This window comes from Plectropomus leopardus, chromosome 4 (genome assembly GCF_008729295.1).
Source record: "Plectropomus leopardus isolate mb chromosome 4, YSFRI_Pleo_2.0, whole genome shotgun sequence".
NCBI classification, from domain to species: Eukaryota; Metazoa; Chordata; class Actinopteri; order Perciformes; family Serranidae; genus Plectropomus; species Plectropomus leopardus.
The window spans coordinates 2,187,041-2,204,790 of NC_056466.1; the positions used below are offsets into that span (position 1 = coordinate 2,187,041).

Here is a 17,750-nt window from a genome sequence, read left to right on the forward strand (position 1 = left end):
TTATGGAAATTTCTAGGATTTGAGGACATTAGGGGCTTAGCAAGGACCTCTGTTGGGGGGTGTGGAGAACCTCTACTGGCATTTTTTTGATAAACAAGCTCTATGTTTATGCTGTTTGGCACCTTATATATTCTAAAAGTACAAAAACAGTGCCTGTTGTGGATGACTCTTTTTTTAGGGGTCGACCGACAGATTATTAGTACTTAACAAGACTGATAACAGATATTTGGAACCAATATGCATTTACAATGAAAACAAAAATATTTCTGTTGAAATTTTGAATTTGAAATACGACAAACTCCAACACAAATCTTTGTTTAAATGCCTTTAGAAAATGTTTATTCAAAACTGAAACATTTAACATCATAAACAGCAAGTCCAGCGAAAATGTAAATGAAAAGAAAAATAGATCCCTGAGGAAGTAAAAGTTCCTTCCATACAGACACTTTCTCTGCATGAATTGCAGACTGCCTTCCCTGGTGTTGGTTCAGTGTAATACGAACACTTATTCATTAATTAATTTTATCAGCGATGATTAAAATAAATACTGATACAGATAATTGGCAAAATACCGGATATCGGCCCCAATAATCAGCCAGGCTGATAATCTGTCGATCGCGAGTTTTCATTATAAATTGAGTTTTATTATTGTAAACTGGCTGTAAATGGAGTATCACTGGCTTAATCTTTAAAATGTTCAGAAATGTCTGCCGACATAAAACTGAACGGAAGCAGCAAACATTAAAGTGTGAGAAACTGCAAACATTCACTATGTGGTCTGTGTCTTTTATCGATAATAATAATAATTATAAAATTACCAAAATAGTTGGTGATTAACTTTTTTAAGCGCTACTGTATGCATATCATGTATTGTTATGAAATTTAAGATGTCTGTTTGAGTCGACATATTAAAGTGAACACAGTGATTACAGAGGACATCATAGCTTAACATTATCATGCATAAATTGTTCTGTTATACAATTTCTGACTCAGTATAAGAGTGAAACATGAGAGAATTGGGAAAATTTAGGGAGAGGGTATGAGAGTCCAGACTGAAGGATGGTAGGCAATAATCAGCTGTACTCACCAATATCACGGTGCTATCGTCGTGGTGAGCAGGATTAAGGGCCCCTCCTGGGTGATTTTTGGATCATTTCTGCAGAGCATCAGGATTACATTTTCAGCATGAAATGGGATAAATAAGCTGGTGAACATGGCAGTGACGGAAATTCCTGGAGGACGGGATGCTGACATGTTTGTCCTTCTGTTTTGTTTCTCTCCAGACCTCCCAAGTTTCTCAGAACCTCACATTCCTCTAGTGGCTCGTGAGATCATGCAGCGAATGATCCGCCAGTTCGCTGCCGAATATACCTCAAAAACTACTCAGGACGACTCGCCCCTGCCCAACGGCACCATGAAGGACCAAAGCCTGCCGAGAGCGGCGTCTCTGGCCCCCGCCCCATGCTCCCCGCCTGGGCCCCTGCCCGCGCCGAGCTCCCCTCAATCGTCTGCCTCCTCCTCTCCATCCCCGACCCCGGGGCCTGGCCTCAGCCCCACCTCCGCCGCTGCTGCCGCCTCAGCACCCGCCTGCACCCAGAGCAGCAACGGTACGGGAGCCAGTAACGGTGGAGGAGGAGGTACGGCTGCTGCCTCTGCACAGAATCCCGTCCTCAGCAAGCTTCTCATGGCCGACCAGGACGGCCCGCTGGACCTCTCCGTCAAAAAGAACGAGGTCGATCCGGAGCCGAGCCAGCAGGGTGAGAGACACAACAGACACAGACATGTTTTAGTCACTTATGAGGACATTGTCTTGACATTCATACATTCTTTGGAGGCTTCAACCTGAAATATCTAACGCAACACGTCTAACTCAGCTTTAGTTAACCTTAATGCTGAAGTAATCAATAACCAATATCCTCATAGCACCAGCCTGCCCGCTATGTGACACACACACACACACACACACACACACACACACACACACACACACACACACACAATAATCAGGAGCATGCAGAAGAAGTTACAGCATTACATGGGTTGCTGTTTAAGTATCAATTAGGGATGATAACAGTTATAAGCAATGATTGATTAATCAGTCGTTATATATATATATATACGTATATATGCTTGATGTTTGATTGGGTTTTTCTTTTTTTTTTTTTTTCTTCAAATAATCAATTGTAAATTTCACTGACTAATAGATGTTGTAGTAGCCTGGTTGTATCTGAAATGGATTTTGGCTTCTGTTTGTTTTTATATATTTTTCACATGCCTGTTTTATATTTATTATTTTAAAACCATCCAATAACAGAGTTACTTCAGTTTAAGAGAACTGAGAATTAAAAGGGTTTATAAATGCCACTCAGTATGAAATTTAAGAACAATTTCATGAAAGCCCAAACTGAAGAAAAAAACATGAACCTACATTAATTACTTCAGGTGAGAGAGGGTTTTGCCCAAATATTATTGTTAACATAAAACATGTTTTTTTGGTGCTGTTAATGCAAGAGGCATTTGGTAAATTATTATTTCTTTTTTAAAGTCATCCTTTATTTTTAGATTTTACAATGTAACATCAGAAAAAAGATTCACAAAAACCCTAGTTCCCATTTCTTAGTATTTTTTAGACTTTTGAACTGAATTCAATGCCTTTTAAGACGTTTGAAGGATCTGCGGAAACTTTAAGCATAAATGCAAATAACAAAGGGAAGAAAATTCCAGTTATCAAAATACAAGCTATTAAAGAGGACTCAGTAAAAGGGTTTGACATTCAGTTTATGTTTTTATTATTTTATGTGATGAAACCCCTTAACACTTATTTGTTTTTAAGTTTGGGGAAAGTAAGCATTTGTTCCAGTTTTTTGTTGTGTGTGCATGTGTGTTTGAGTGCCTGGTTCAGGTCCAGACTGTGAATTGTAAAATAGATTTTTGTTTTTTTTAGTTGATGGAGGCTGACTGAGATGAATTATCCTGCACTTTTAAGTTCTTGATTCACTTTCTTTCACATTTGCAGTTACTTACATATCAGATAATAAAATGTACTTTTTACAAAATGTTCCTTTGCATTGACATTGTGAACGGACAGATGACCGCACTCAGATTCATTTTTACATTCGGCTCATGAACAGATCACTGAAAAGCCATCATCTTCAGACTGAGCCTTATCAGCGCTATACTGAGCTCTGAAATGTAACTCGGGGCTCCATCTACGTTTAATCAACCCAAACCAGCAGGGGGTTGGCCATTCGATCACCGAACAGGCTGCAGGGCTGAAGCGACAGCTCGCCGTGTCAACCCTCAGCTACAGTGTGACCGGTCACCCACTTTAATACCAGCTTTTTGGAATCTGCTTACAGTAAGCCTCCTTAATTTTCACAAAAAAAGGAGTTAGGCATTTACATCCACCTCATGCTCACACATCGTCTCTCTGTCACACACACACACACACACACACACACACACACACACAGAGCAGCGTTTATAGGAATTCTGACTCAGATTATCCCTAAAGCTGGATCATATACACGCACTCGTTTAAATTACACAGTAGATGTAGTTTTAGGAAGAAATGAAATCCTGCACCAATCATTATTTTTACATCAGCAATGAATCAAATGACGACGTCTGAAGTGACAGGGTGCCGTGATGAACCCACGGAGCTTTGCAGCTCTGCTCAGAGTTTAAGCCTCTTTTGGTGTTGCAGCTCTGCACACTACCTGCCCAGCATCAAACAGCCGCTAGACACGGAGAAAAGCTGGTAATAGGTGATTCTTTTTTTTTTTTTTTAATACCTTTCAAACATTTAAGAAGGGTAGGGCTGAAAACTTGTGGACAATAGGTCAATATGCTCACTAAATTCCCACAGTCAGACAAGAGTTCTGATAATGTTGATAATGTTGGGAAACGCTGGACAATTCACTGACCCCGCGTCTGGTGTCATTTTACGCAACTGAATGCATATTATCACACGATGGGTATCAACTGAAGTGAAACAAAAAGAGGAAAAAAGGTACCAAATGTACTCTGTTGGTATCAGTATCATTTAAAGGGTACTGGTAATGATATACTTGAATCATAATGTTTGAAATGAAACATTTTTATTATTATTTTTTTAACATTATTAAAGCCAATACAGCAAATCTCAATTTACCTCATAGAGCTTCACAGCGTTCGACATCCCTCTGTCTTCGTTCACCTCATAGCGGATCAGGAAAATCCCCCCCCAAAAAACCTGAAATGGGGAGAGAAATAGTAGATACCTGCGAAAGAGCAACTGAAAAGGGATCCCTCTTCCAGGACCGACAGACGTGCAAGAGATATCGTGTTTACGGAACAGATTAACATAATGAAATTACAGTAAAAATGATAAATATAACGAGAAAACCAGAATGAGAGAATCATAAAAATAATAACACAAATGGGAATATTAATAAAAGTAGTTTGATATTATACAGTATGTTATACATATATATTATTATATCCCTGCTGAAAAAAAACCAGCTAAAAACCAGTTTATGCTGTTTGCTGCACAAAGATGGTCCTGACCCAGTTCTTGCTGGTTTTTAATGGTTTAGCTGGTTGAGCCACCAGTTGGACACGCTTTTGTGACCAGCCTGTCAAGCTGCGCACATTTATTTTCATGCATATTCCATGACTTTAGACTTAACTCATTCATGCCCTTTGTTTTTCATACTTCCCCCTCATGACACTGTTACTTCTCCATTGATTTGGTTTCAGTTTTACAGAAACTTCAATGCAGTGACCATCACAAGCTTGTATGACCAGCTAAACCATGAAAATGATGCAAAAACATACCTTTAGCTGCTCAAACAAACTGGTCAACCATCATAACCTGGTCAAGCTGCTTTTTTTCAGCAGGGGTGTTTGTTAAAATCATGTTTGTATAGTAACAGAAAAAAGTTTAGTACCAGTAGTTTTGGGGGGCGGACAGGACCACAGCAGCACCACAACCACGACCGATCATCCAACCGCAACTGCAATCTGAGGAAACCTGCGAGACAAGGGAGCATAAAGACAGGACAAGCCCAGTTAGTGATGTGCAGTAACAGGACACGAAAGAGAGAGAGAGAGAAGGAGCTCGGTGTGTCATAGGAAGTCCCCAAAGCAGATTATTCCTAAAACAGCATGACTAAGGGCTGGTTCAAGGCAAGCCTGAGCCAGCCCTGACTATGAACTTTGTCAAAGAGTAAAGGCTTAAGTCTTCTCTAAAGTGACACTTGGGTTTACTGACACTTTTTTAGTCTCTCGCTCTCAGACACAAACACACACACTTTTTTTATCATTCTGTGCCCCCTCTCTGAATTTAGAGGGTTTGTGAATCTTTGAAACATCGAACCTTATGTACACAACAACGGCATTTTGCGGCCCTGAAAAAAAACAAACCTTTGAAACCGGGTCCCACAGTGTCTGTGGCAATGCACAGATGGACTATAGCTTTTTTGGTTGTTTTTGTGGATCTGTGTTCAAGAGGACTTGTTCAAACAATGTTATTATATGAACACAGATTTTTTTAAAAATGCAAATTAACAGAGCTGATTAGATCAATGAATGAGAAGCTGCTGCCAGTGAGTGCAAACTTTTGGACTGAGTTTAGTTTACGACTCTCTACTGAGGTTCTACTGCTCCATCTGTGCCCAGAGTACACTTCACTCTGAGAATTTAGTGTAGATGCATTCCAAAAGTGCACCTTATGACGGTCCAGCTCCGAAAATATAAAATCAATATATGGTGCCGGATGTCTTCATCGTGACAGACCGCCATGAATATAATTTTAACATTTTAAGCAACTGAGTTCTTCCATATTTTTTTAGATGATACTCAGCCCTAGCATTGTGTGCACAACTTTTCTTTTTTTAAAATCTTTTTTTTTCTTTAGGTACCAACTATCTAATGACTCCAGTGAATATTTGCATTTTTTTTCTATTCAGTTTGGAGCTGAGATTCACACGTGATCCTGGGCACTATTAACTCTTCACGTGTATAATGTATACGTAGTACATGCACTACCATTAACATGACCAGATTAATGTATTTTTGTGACCTCTGGGCTGTTCAGCGACTCTGTTTTTCATTTTATATCACCTTTGTTTTCTATTTTGGTCCGATTAAACAAGGAAAAAGCCTCTGAAGATTAGCGCTGCAGTAACGAGTCCTGTGCCCATATAGCGTTTTGTGGGTTAGAGGGGTCAGGAGGTCAGCCGCACTTTAGGGATTACACCAGCAAAACACAGATGAAAGAGAGGAATTTATCAGTGTATGTTTGCATTTCTGTGTGTTTACCAGATTGTTTTTTTTAAATGTCATCCTTTAAAAAAAAAAGCAATAATGTTTAGGGGTTTTTTTGGTTTGTTTTTTCAACAAAAACATCAAATTAAAATAATATCTTGTCCATATTTTGTCTTGGGTTACTGCATGTCTTAAGAAACCAGTAATCTTTTAATAGAGCCTTTTCGTCATGAAAAAACAGGTCTGGAAAAACAAATAAAGTGAGATGGAAATAAGGAACTATCAGTCTCATACTAAAAAGACCAATTTTTCTCTCACAATTTTTTCCTGAATATTACCCAGATTTTTCTAAAAACAGCAGATCAGTTTAAACTTATTTCCACACATAATGATTTATCTTTTCTGCGTCTGTGCGACCTGATTTGCCTGACAAACATATTCACAAACAAACTGCGATTTCACACGCAGCATGCAGCCATATTTCCCAGACTTTGTCGCTAAAGTGTCACAGAGAGTCCACCTGCTCTGAAGTACACAGAATATACACCACTAATATCTCAAGCTTTTTTGTCATCATCTAATCACAGAAATAAGAAAAAATAGTATTCATTGACTAATTCAGTAATTTTCACATGCACACATACATAAACAAGCAGTTGCAGACGCGGCTGTATTACATGCTGATTGATTTCATTAATAAACAGTACAAACAGATCGACAGGCTGCATCACATATAAGTCACATATACACACGATTATCTGAAATATGCTTCTTCTGATTCCTTTTTTCACTGGTTCTTATTTTGAAAAACAGGTACTCTCTTAGTTAATACTCAATATAAACACGTCAAATAGTTGCCAATATATGGAAGTCCTCAGGTTAATCAAATCTTGATTGCGATCCAAACCATAATCATAGTTGCACAAGAGGGCATTAAACGTGTGGTGAAAATCAGAGGATAAAACTCGCTATTGTCATATGCTAAAAGAGCTTTTAGAGAAATTAAATTGGATCTGAAAAATATTGTCACAATGTTTTAGCTCCAACTTTTGACTTCTGAAAATGTTATCAAAGGAAAAAAAATACTGTAGGCGGCTTAAACTAAACATGGATTTAAGTCATTACTGCTTCAAAATAATTTAAGAAAACTCTTTATATGCCTAAGGTCGAAGATTAAATTGTCTAAAGACATTTTACGAAACTGTGCATTGAGCTACAAGCTTTAACTCCACTTCATCACTGACAAAAAGATGAATAAAGGGCCAATTTATAAAGTCGTTTATATGGAATTTATTTTTAAAAGCGAAGCCAATTTTAAAAAAAGAAAGAGAACTGTGCTTGTCTGTGAAGTATATTGTCAAAGTTAAATTAAAGATTTCTTTTAGGTTACTTTATTGGAATAACCTTTCAGTTTTTATGAAAATTGAAAATGCACAAAAAACAACACTGAACAGAAATACTGACTATAAATTGGTTTTACAAATACCAGGTTTTCTTGTCTTTAAAGATTTTTTGTACACTATCAGATGTATTTAAACTGGTATGCCGCTGTTTTGCACTGGACAGCAGCAAGAATGTTTTTTAAAGTTGGATAGTAATTAATCATTTTATGACTTTTCTAAATTTTACAGAAACATGTGGAGGCTAAATCAACAAATGAGACAAATCCCAAATGATCCTCCTAATTTACAGTCGTGTTTATGAAATATGTTTTAAAAAGTGAGCTTTTTTTTTTTTTAAAAAAAAGAAGGAATAGTTGCGTTCATGTGGTGACTATTTTGTCAAAGTAAATTTGGAGATTCGCTTTAGATTACTTAAAGGGAATAAGCTTTTAATTTTATATGAAAATCGAAAATGCACAAAATATTGAATGGAAGTTAAATTCACTGAATGGCTTCAAAATGACCACTTTTTTGTCTTCACATTTTGGTTGTACAGTATTTGATGTATTTGAAATGGTTTTTAATTGTTTTTACAAGCGTGCTTTTGTGTTATTTTGCACTGGTCAGCAGCAGGAATGGTTGTTGAAGTTTGATAATATTTAATAAACTTTATAACGTCCTCTAGGTTGTACCAAAACATTTAGATTTGTAGTGTGCATACTGCTTAAAAATAAGTAAATAAGCAGTAATGCTTAGAATAGGATTTGACCTCAGTTGTGTTCATTTTTTTCCCGTGTGTTCATTCTCAGACGGCGTCCTGGACCTCTCCACCAAGAAGAACCACAGCGCAGGTGACCTCAAAACCTTCCCTGGCTTCTCCCCTGAGCCCGTGGTCAAAGGGTAAGACAACAGGATTAGTCAAACTGGCCTCTGTTAGCGGAGCGGTGCAGTCATGCGCCTTCCACAACAACGGAGAGGTTAAAACAGTCACTGCTGTTGTGTTTCTGCACTGCACTTCCTGGAGAGCACTTGTCAGTCAACACTTAACGCTGTGTGGAAATTTGGCCTGAAGGGACGATGTTATAATCTGTTTTAGATTCAGATCAGCTCCAAACCGCTGTCAAGCTTACAGTTTGAGAAAGATTGATTTCACATGCGGATGACAACCATCACAGGCATTTAATTTAATTTAATTTAATTTTTTATCAGCAGGAGTTATTTAACACTGTCCAAGTTGTCTGATGAATGTACTTTTTAGGTTGATGGCGATGCCATTTAGTGCACGCAATATCTCAAGGACATGAGAGAATTTCCTCAAATTTGACATAAACATAAACTTGGACTTAATGCTGATCTGATAAATTTTGGTATTCATAAGTCAAAGGTCACTGTGACCTCGTCTCTCTTTTTCTTTTGAACAATATCTCAAGAAGGACTTAAGAGAATTTCCTCAAATTCTGCACAAACATCCACTTGGATTCAAGAAATTGTTAATCAAAGGTCACTGTGACCTCACAAAACACATTTGTGGCCATAACTCAAGAATTCATACATTAATTCTGACAAAATTTCACACAAATTTCCAAAAGGATAATATGATGAGGTGAAAAGGTGCGCTTCATAACCCTAAAGGCTGCCCAAGCGGTGTACTTTAACAGCTAGATGCCTGTTAGTAGTTGGAGTGTTGACAAAAGACAATCGACTTTGTACAAAGTGAAGCTCTGTAGGCCTTAAAGGGCTGTGCCCTCGCTCGGTCTCTCTACATTTTGGGGGCACATATTTCGATTACAATCGTGGTCGTCCTCGAGCAAGTCCTGCCAACGCTTCCCACCTTTCATCTCCTACTTGTTGGTTTCGCTCATTTGATCAATAGCTCGACTATCATGAATTTCATGCCACGCTGTACATACTTATGTAAAAGTATTTATAATTCAGGCCCCTCCCTGGTCCAATCCCCTCGCCCGAAGTGAGAGTTCAATAGCAATGTGTGTCAAACACATGACGAAAGCTTTGACTGCTTTTCTCTTTCCGTCTCCATGTCTGTGAATTTATTGACAATCCTCAGCGCTGCAGCCAGATCATTTATTGATGAATGTGTACTTTGCCTTGAAGTCATGTTTGAATCAGTAGCCATCATACTTGCCTCTCGCATCAAGAGGGAATCAACAATCAACGCTAATCGCGGCTGCCATTTCCAGGAATACTTTTGATCTCTAGGTCAATGATGGATTAGTAGAGGTTCGATACTCAGAGCAGCCCCTGACGCCAGATTGCAGCAAAGCTACAGTGGTGTAGGATGCGGGCATAGAGAACCTGCGGCCACCATGTGGGCGAATACACCTCCAACTGCTCTCTGAACTAAGATTTGAAAAGTGTTAAACTGACGTTACAGTTAACGAGAATCCGAAGCAGCCACCACATGAGTGGTTCTTCTTGGTTAAAACTAGTGTTGCTTAGATAGAAAAAAAATACTACTACTACTTTTGGAATGAAACCAACAATAAAATGAACTGTTCAGGCACTAATTTTCAGTTTTGGACCTGGCATTTAGTCAGGGGCTTAAAGGGATATCCTGGTCTAATTTTTATTGTTGACCTGTTGTAAAGTTTACAGTTTACAGACCGACTTCCTGGTTTGACTTGCTGCACTTGTAAGTGAATAATTGTCCTGAGCAGTGAGGAATTATTAATGATACAACATGTGGTCAATTTTAGTTTTAAGTCCAAGAAGTGGTCAAGATACTCTGGCTAAACTGCTTGTTAAAGAACTGTTTGAACTGTTTTGTGCTACCTTAGACTTTGTTGGAATCTGCCTGTTTTCCAAGATCTCAGCGAATAGGTTAGTGACTCCAGTGTTTGAACTCGTAGAAATGATGGCAAAAGTATGAAATTAAGACGCTAGTTTTAGTAGACCTGATGAAAAACTTGCAGTGAAGGGTGATTTTGAACAGTTAAGATGTTGAATAGCCTGTTTCAGTTAAGATGGTTTCATAAGACTGCGAGCAGAGTGGGATATTCTTTTTGAAAAATTGTGATATTTTACTGGTTGGCGTACTTGTTTTCACCAAGTCTCGCAGGGTAAGGTCATAATAAATGATTCAGTGTTACCGAGAATTGACAGTTCCCAGGAGAATGGAGTCTCCTTTTAATGCAGTCAATGTGTAGACAGGTGGTGAACAGACGGTGATTTCTCAGATTAAAAAATAAGTTCTTTTAATTTGCTCAGCAATGCTTTTTCTACAGACACACCAGTTTCTTTTTTTTACTCTAACAGAAAAAGACAATGCCTGCTGACACACTCCATTAGCGAGGGGCCAGCGGTTGTGAAGTATTTCCACAATAGGACTAAAAGCAAAATTAGAAACAGCACCTTGAGCCCCGAAGGACAGGACTCTGCCTCCCGCCTGAGGGTCCCAAGGCCCCAAAGGCCCCAAGGCCCTGAGCCTTACCGGGAGTCTCTAATGATCAGGCCATGTAATATTAACTACAGGGGGAGGTGAGGCCTGTACTTCCACCCCCACTAAAACCAATTCATCTTTGATCGTCGCATAATCCCAAAAGCACACACCATGTTAGTGCGTACTGTACAGGTTGGTGGCAAAGGTTTTTAATTTTTCTTTTCTTTTTATTGATGATATTAGTGCAAAAATCTCAGAAAAAAAAACTCCAATTGTTTCAATTGTTTTTTAAAATTAAATTAATGTTTTAAATTTAAATACTGGCTGTAGGATGAAACTGCCTTCCTTAGCTTCGGAGTGCACACACTGTTTAGGAAACACAGAGCATACACTCAAACAGTCTTTCAGTCTGTCTCATTGGGGATCCCCTTCTGTTATGTGCGTTTCTCTGCTCCTTTTAGTTTCACAAATGCATGCTCACACTGAATCCTCAGATCAGCCATCTCTGTCTGGCGCAGCCTCCCTGATGACTGCATGCTTTACTGTAACAGAACGCTCTATTAGAGTGCAGACTCTAAAGCCTCTCGTTAACCCTGCATTGTCTTCAACGAGCCCGAGACCGCCCACTGTGGTAATCTGTCTTAAAGCTCCTGCTGAGGACTCCCCACATCGCACAGTCCCTCTCACTGTAGCCCACCAGACTTCGTCTCCAATGCAGAGATGCAGTGTTTCCCTCAACTTTCTTCTCCCCCGTGCCATCCGATGACTTGACAAGCTATTTCCTGTTATTATGAGCCTATGGGAGCATTTTTTTAAGTGCCTTTTCACTGTTGCTATAGTAACTTGGCAGTACGAACATTGGCTGCGGCGGTTCAAGTGGAGCTACTTTGCATGTATGTAGAGGAATTTGAAACATTAAAATGTGAGATGCATGCAGACCAGTGCTTACTGGCAAGAAGGCATAAAGGTTTGTTCTGATTTCAACTTCATTCATGCAGCAATGGGAAAATCAAGAAAGTCGGTTTAAAATGTAAGCAATCATTAATAATAAGACATATGAGACACAGGACAGGTTAAATCAACTAGTGATGCTTACTTGGATTGTTTTATTTTTGGATTGTTATATTAAAAGTCTAAAAATAAATAAAAATTTAAGTTGTTTATGTGTGCTTTAGATACAAACTACATGCAGAGCTCAGCTATCTCATACCACACATTACTGTTAGTTAGTGTCAGCAATCAACTATAATCACCAAAGTTATGTGCCAAGAGGCAACCAGTGGGCAAAAACATTACTGCACATTTTCAGTTGGATACATATTGCAGATGTAAACCTAGAAGCTAGAAACCTTTTTGCTGTATGCCCAAAAGCAGGCAAACAAAAAAAAAAAACAAAAAACAAAGAAAAGGTGCTATTTTCTGGTTTTGTATCTAGGTATTATTAAAATCTGTATCTACAATGGCTTCCCTATAAAACTTCATGAAGAATGTCTTAAATTTCATCATTAGCGCTGTTAGTCTCAGTAGATTGATAGGTCCATGATGGTTGCATGGCTGAAAGAACAAGGTAACAATGTGCATCTGAAAAATTTGTCTAAATTTTTTGTTTCCATGACTTTTATGGCTCAACAAGAGGTTTAAGTGAGCAGCCTGCTTGCAAACCATGTTTCTGCAAACAACGAATATATTACATTTGCATGTTTCATACGTTTTGTTTTTTTTTACGAGCCACTGCTATAGTCCTGTTGGTAAAAATTGTACTGAATACGGTTGTTTTTACCAAGACATGCTGTTATTCTTGCTGGGATTGTGCCCACAAAATTGGATATTTTAACCCAAAGCAATCTTTTCTCAATCATAACCCAGTATTTTTGTGCCTATGTGTAACCAGATGTTAACCACAGCATTGCTGAAACAAAGTTCCAGTGTATCTGCTCCATAATAATGTAACATATCTGTGCAGTTATTCTGGCGTCTTGGTTGAAGGCGGATGAAAGTGTGATGATTTCTTCTTGTTTTGTGTCCTTTTTTCCCAGCCTCTGCCATATCTCTCTACTAGTTCCATTATTGATTAGTTAAGCAGACACTGCTGTTGCATTTTGTAAATGTCTTTGCTTTACATCTGTCTGCTAACCTTTTTCCAACATCTTTGAATTGTCACAATGCTACACTGACATACTCGTCACATGGCAGTAAAAAACACACAGTGCCTTGTCAAGCAAAGTTGGTCATAAACTGAAAACAGGATGCCAATTCAGAGGAAAACTTTCCAAACAAGAGTTGTGCTAATATCTGTATTTGGTGTTTTGTTGACATTAAATTGTGAGCTCAGAGATAAAGCAATGACTCTAACATCCTTGTGCTACCTTAGTTTGAATGCAATTACAGAGTCACAGCGAAAAAAACCTAAAAAAAAAACTAATTGATGTTTAATAATGAAGGGCAGAGAAAAACAACTTGTTTGCAACGGTTTTATCAAATTGAAGCTTCCTAATGTTCAGCATGCATAAAAAGAGACTGATGTGCTAGTCATTTTAGATATTTGTAGGACCAGACCAATCAGGTCTGTGCAGACATTTATAGCTATCTATTCACTGGATAATGGGGTAAAGTTAACAGAAGCTTAATGCATTCACTTATGAAAAAACGGCTGTTTTTCTGAATTAATGAGATTATTACGTTCCCCCATATCCCACAAGACACTCTAAAGACTTTTATCTTCCGTATTGTCAGATTTCACTTCATCAATATTCATAGAAATACAGAGGACCATCTCTGGAACAACCTATTTCCATCACTATAGTCGATATCTGCATTATCGTTATTTAAAAACATCTGAAAAGGACTCTTATTTGAAAAGACTCATACCATTTGTAATGCACTTCATTTTTGGTCACTTGTACATTTTTATCAACTTTGTATTACTGCTAAGTTTGATCAATTATGTAGTCTTTGTTTTTGTGTTTTCCTTTTTATGAATTATTATAGTGATTAAATCAAGGAGGTTTCTCCATGAGCCATTTTTGGCTTCTAACCTCTCCTGCACAGTGCTTAAACTTTTGTATGTGCAAATAAACTAAAGAGGGAAGACGGTAGATTTATTTTGTCAATTTTCTTAAATGCGGTTTAAGAAGAAATCAAATTAAAGTTGACCCTAAAATATCTTATTAATTCAGAAAAAAAATTTACTGGTCAAGAATTAAGAACATAGTAATCTTGTTAATTCAGAAAAACAGGCCAAATGTCTTTTTTAATCAAGCTAATGAATTATGCTTCAGCAAAAGTCAATTCAAGAGTGTTTTAAAGTACTGTATTTTGCCCGTTTGCCCTGAAGCCTCATTCCCAATGCACCAAAAAAAAAAACCCGCTAACATCTGGCTTTTTAATGCAATGACAATGCGTACGATTGGCATAAACACCAAGGTGAAATGACTGCAGTAGACACGGTTTTTATCGCCACTGTCTCCAGCTGGCATGGACGTTGAACACCCAGGATAACGTACTAATTTCAGTTCCTTATCCAGCAGATGCAATGGCGTGCCATCACTAAAAAAACTCCAATCAGTGCTCACACATTATTTCAAATTAGTTTGCACCAAGTTTGAAGATGAGACTGAATAATTAAGAGAAATATTAAGAAAAGAAACCACTAAAAAGTTTTGAAACACCTCTGTTCCTACTGCTGTCTCCTGTTTACCTGTTACCTGTCCGTGACATTGCACAGTCACACAAAACAACATGCACACACGCACACACACACAAAAGCTGACAGAAAGGCAGACTGTACTGCAGCGCTGTGTTCACTTGCTCTGGGAATGCAGCCCATCGCCTATATTTAGGAGGTTTACCTGTGTTTGAAAGAGCCGCAACCACGCGCTGATTTTGGTGGGAAAGGGGTATGAGTGGTAATCATGCAAATGTTTTCAGTTATATTTGCAGAGGTTTTAGGAAATCCACTGTTTAGGTTTCTCCCACCATTCTGATCTAGGGAAATGGAGATCATTTTATTTATACTACTCATAAACTAAGAAGAAAAATTACAAGTACAGCAGCATATCTTCCAAGAAACAATTAGCCCAGTTTCTCTGGACAGAGAACAGGCCTCACTTTTAAAGATTTCTATTGAGGAACAAAAATAGTTAAAGAAAGCTGTTGACAGCGAGGTCTGGTTTATCTCAAAGTGTTGTTTTTGTCAAAAGACACTACTGTTAATTTTTTTTTTTAATGTATTTTATTTGTATTTTTGTGAAACTTTGTGATTTGGTTGGACAGATCGTAATAATTAGATTGTTTTTTCTCTCCTATGTAGAATGGTGAAAAACCAATGATTAACAACTAAATTCTTAGCGACAGGTTACAGACTTCAAATCATTAAACAAGATCTCTGACTCTGCTCCTAAACTATCCTTTTTTATTTTCCCCATTCAGGCGTTCTATCAAAGTGGAACGCACCCTGCCAGATGTGGAAGAGGACGGCCTGCTGCAGAGAAGCTTGCAGGACGGACTGAGGGAGAACTATGTCAACTCCAACTCCTTCAAGCCCCCGATGGCCCGCTCGCTGCGCATCAAGGAAGAGCTCCTCAGCCAGAAGCACCGCCTCCTGAGCCAGCCTGCTGCTCTTTCATTGGCTAATCTAGAGTCAGCCGGCTTGCTCAATAATGCGCAGTCCTTCTCCTTACTCGGCCAGAAGGGCTCTTCCTCTTTCTGGGGGAGCAAGGCGCACCTCGAAAGCCTGATGAAGCTAAAGCAGGCCAGCGGAGCTCTGAGCGGGGCCCTCTGTGACCTCAAAGACCTGCCTACATTCCTGGAGAATCATCACCACAACCACCACGGAGCCTTCTCCTACAAAAGTTCCCTCCACCATCACCACCACAATCAGGTCTCCAAGGCCCAACACCACCACAATGAAGGCAAGAGGGACCAGGGCCATTCACCTCCTGTCGACCTCAAGATCCCACAAGTTCGGGGTATGGATCTCTCCTGGGACTCCCATGCCTCCGAGCTGTACGGCTACGGTGCCATGGGGGTTGGGGGTGTTGGCCATGGGGAGAACACCCTGAGCCGGAAGCTGAGAGCCATCCTGCCCAAGCAGAACCGCCGGGGAGGAAGCCTTGGAAGCCTGCTAGATGGGGCGGCTGACTACTGGAGCGCCGACTTGGACCACTCCAGTTCTGTGCCGGCGTACTCCACCTCCGATGTGGAAGGGGACCCGAACTCAAAGCAGCCGAGGAAGAAGAGGGGCCGTTATCGCCAGTACAACAGCGAGATTCTGGAAGAGGCCATAGCAGTCGTGATGAGCGGGAAGATGAGCGTTTCCAAGGCCCAGAACATGTACGGGATCCCACACAGCACCCTGGAGTACAAGGTCAAGGAGCGCATGGGAACCCTGAAGAACCCCCCAAAGAAGAAGCTCAAGCTGATGATGAAGATGGAAGCAGGAGGTCAGGATTTTCCTCTTGCCGAGTCGGAGAACACGCCCACCGCAACCCCACGAGACGACGGCCCGCCGCTGGCAGCTGCTGAGCTCAAGGACATTGTAAAAGAAGAGATTGATGACAATTTCAAACCAATCGACTAAACGACTTACACATGTAAACCTCAGTCAAATGACTAAAAGTAATTTGAAAACGGACGGGGCTTTATTTGTGCCAATTTACTTTGCAGTATCTGGGTGAGCACAAACGCAGGGATAATATGAGGAGGATTCTTAAAACAAACTGGAGATAAACAACTAATCGGATGGTTTCTAACAAGCGTTGTTTTGGCGACGCAGTGTAAGCATTTGTTCAGCTTTTATATCCAGGGGCTTAACAAATGCAGCTAAAGACATTAGTTAAATGACAATTGATGAAATTTCCATAAGCATGCTGATAATCCCCAGCCCAAAAAACCCAACCTCCCTCTTTTCTGAACTTGATACACTGAACCAATGCTGCTTATAAAAGCAGTTTGGGCTTTGGACCATTCCAATTTGGGAGGGGGGATGAGGGGATGGTTGAAAATTAACAAAAAAACTGACAAATTAGTCCCTTTACTGCTCCCCTCTCTCATGGAGTACTAGCCGAAAAATTGGTAAGTGAACTTTCTATTATATTTGAAGCCAACTGTAAGGTTTAATCATACCATTGATATCCCTCACCAGGGTTCTAAATCAAAACCCATCCTCTTATTGCCAGGTAGCCATGACGCTTTAACTGCAAACCTTTTCTTTCCTCCTTAAGATATTCTGCTAATCTCTGTGCGGACAAAAGCAACATTAACCCGTCCTTTTTGAATGAGAAAAGACACACAAAAGTCATTCAGGGATGCATGTTTGTGAGTTTCGTGGACACTACTGACTTCTATAATCGACTTCTTTTCCTCTATCTTTATCTTTTTCATTTGATTTGTTTTGCTTTCTTTTGCACTACACTTTGGGTCTGGCGCTTACAGACCAGGTTACCTCGGCATTGTTGCCCTTGCATCATGCACTTATTATGGTCTGTCTCTGAAGCCCAGTCGCAACCTAGTAACGGGTCAGAGGTGCACATCGCCTGCATACGCTGACCCATAATCAGATGCCAGGAAGCTCTAAAAACCTCTTTTTTTTGCCAAGAGACAAGTTGAGGGGTAATCTGATTATGGATCAGCTGTTTTTATGGCGTAATGCTACCTCATGGACCTCCATCAGTGTCTCACTGCTGATCCTGGAAAGCTTTTGAAGCCGCTTTCTGGTTGTCCTC

At 39.6% G+C, this 17,750-nt stretch overlaps 1 protein-coding gene across 1 annotated transcript; it reads left to right on the forward strand.

The window, feature by feature from the left end:
• The first annotated feature begins 591 nt into the window (after positions 1-591).
• Positions 592-17,525, forward strand: lcor (ligand dependent nuclear receptor corepressor). Its single transcript, XM_042485452.1, has 3 exons — positions 592-1,757; positions 8,441-8,531; positions 15,457-17,525. The coding sequence occupies exons 1-3, from the start codon at positions 1,214-1,216 to the stop codon at positions 16,604-16,606; spliced, it is 1,785 nt and encodes a 594-aa protein (XP_042341386.1). The 5' UTR covers positions 592-1,213; the 3' UTR covers positions 16,607-17,525.
• The last annotated feature ends 225 nt before the right edge of the window (positions 17,526-17,750 follow it).

What these genes read in the sequence shown, in the direction of transcription:
- lcor (XM_042485452.1), top strand. Translation starts at nt 1,214, where the DNA reads ATGGCAGTGACGGAAATTCCTGGAGGACGGGATGCTGACATGTTTGTC. An exon ending in TCCGGAGCCGAGCCAGCAGG is followed by an intron (nt 1,758 to 8,440) that starts GTGAGAGACACA and finishes GTTCATTCTCAG; the next exon opens with ACGGCGTCCTGGACCTCTCC. An exon ending in CCTGAGCCCGTGGTCAAAGG is followed by an intron (nt 8,532 to 15,456) that starts GTAAGACAACAG and finishes TTCCCCATTCAG; the next exon opens with GCGTTCTATCAAAGTGGAAC.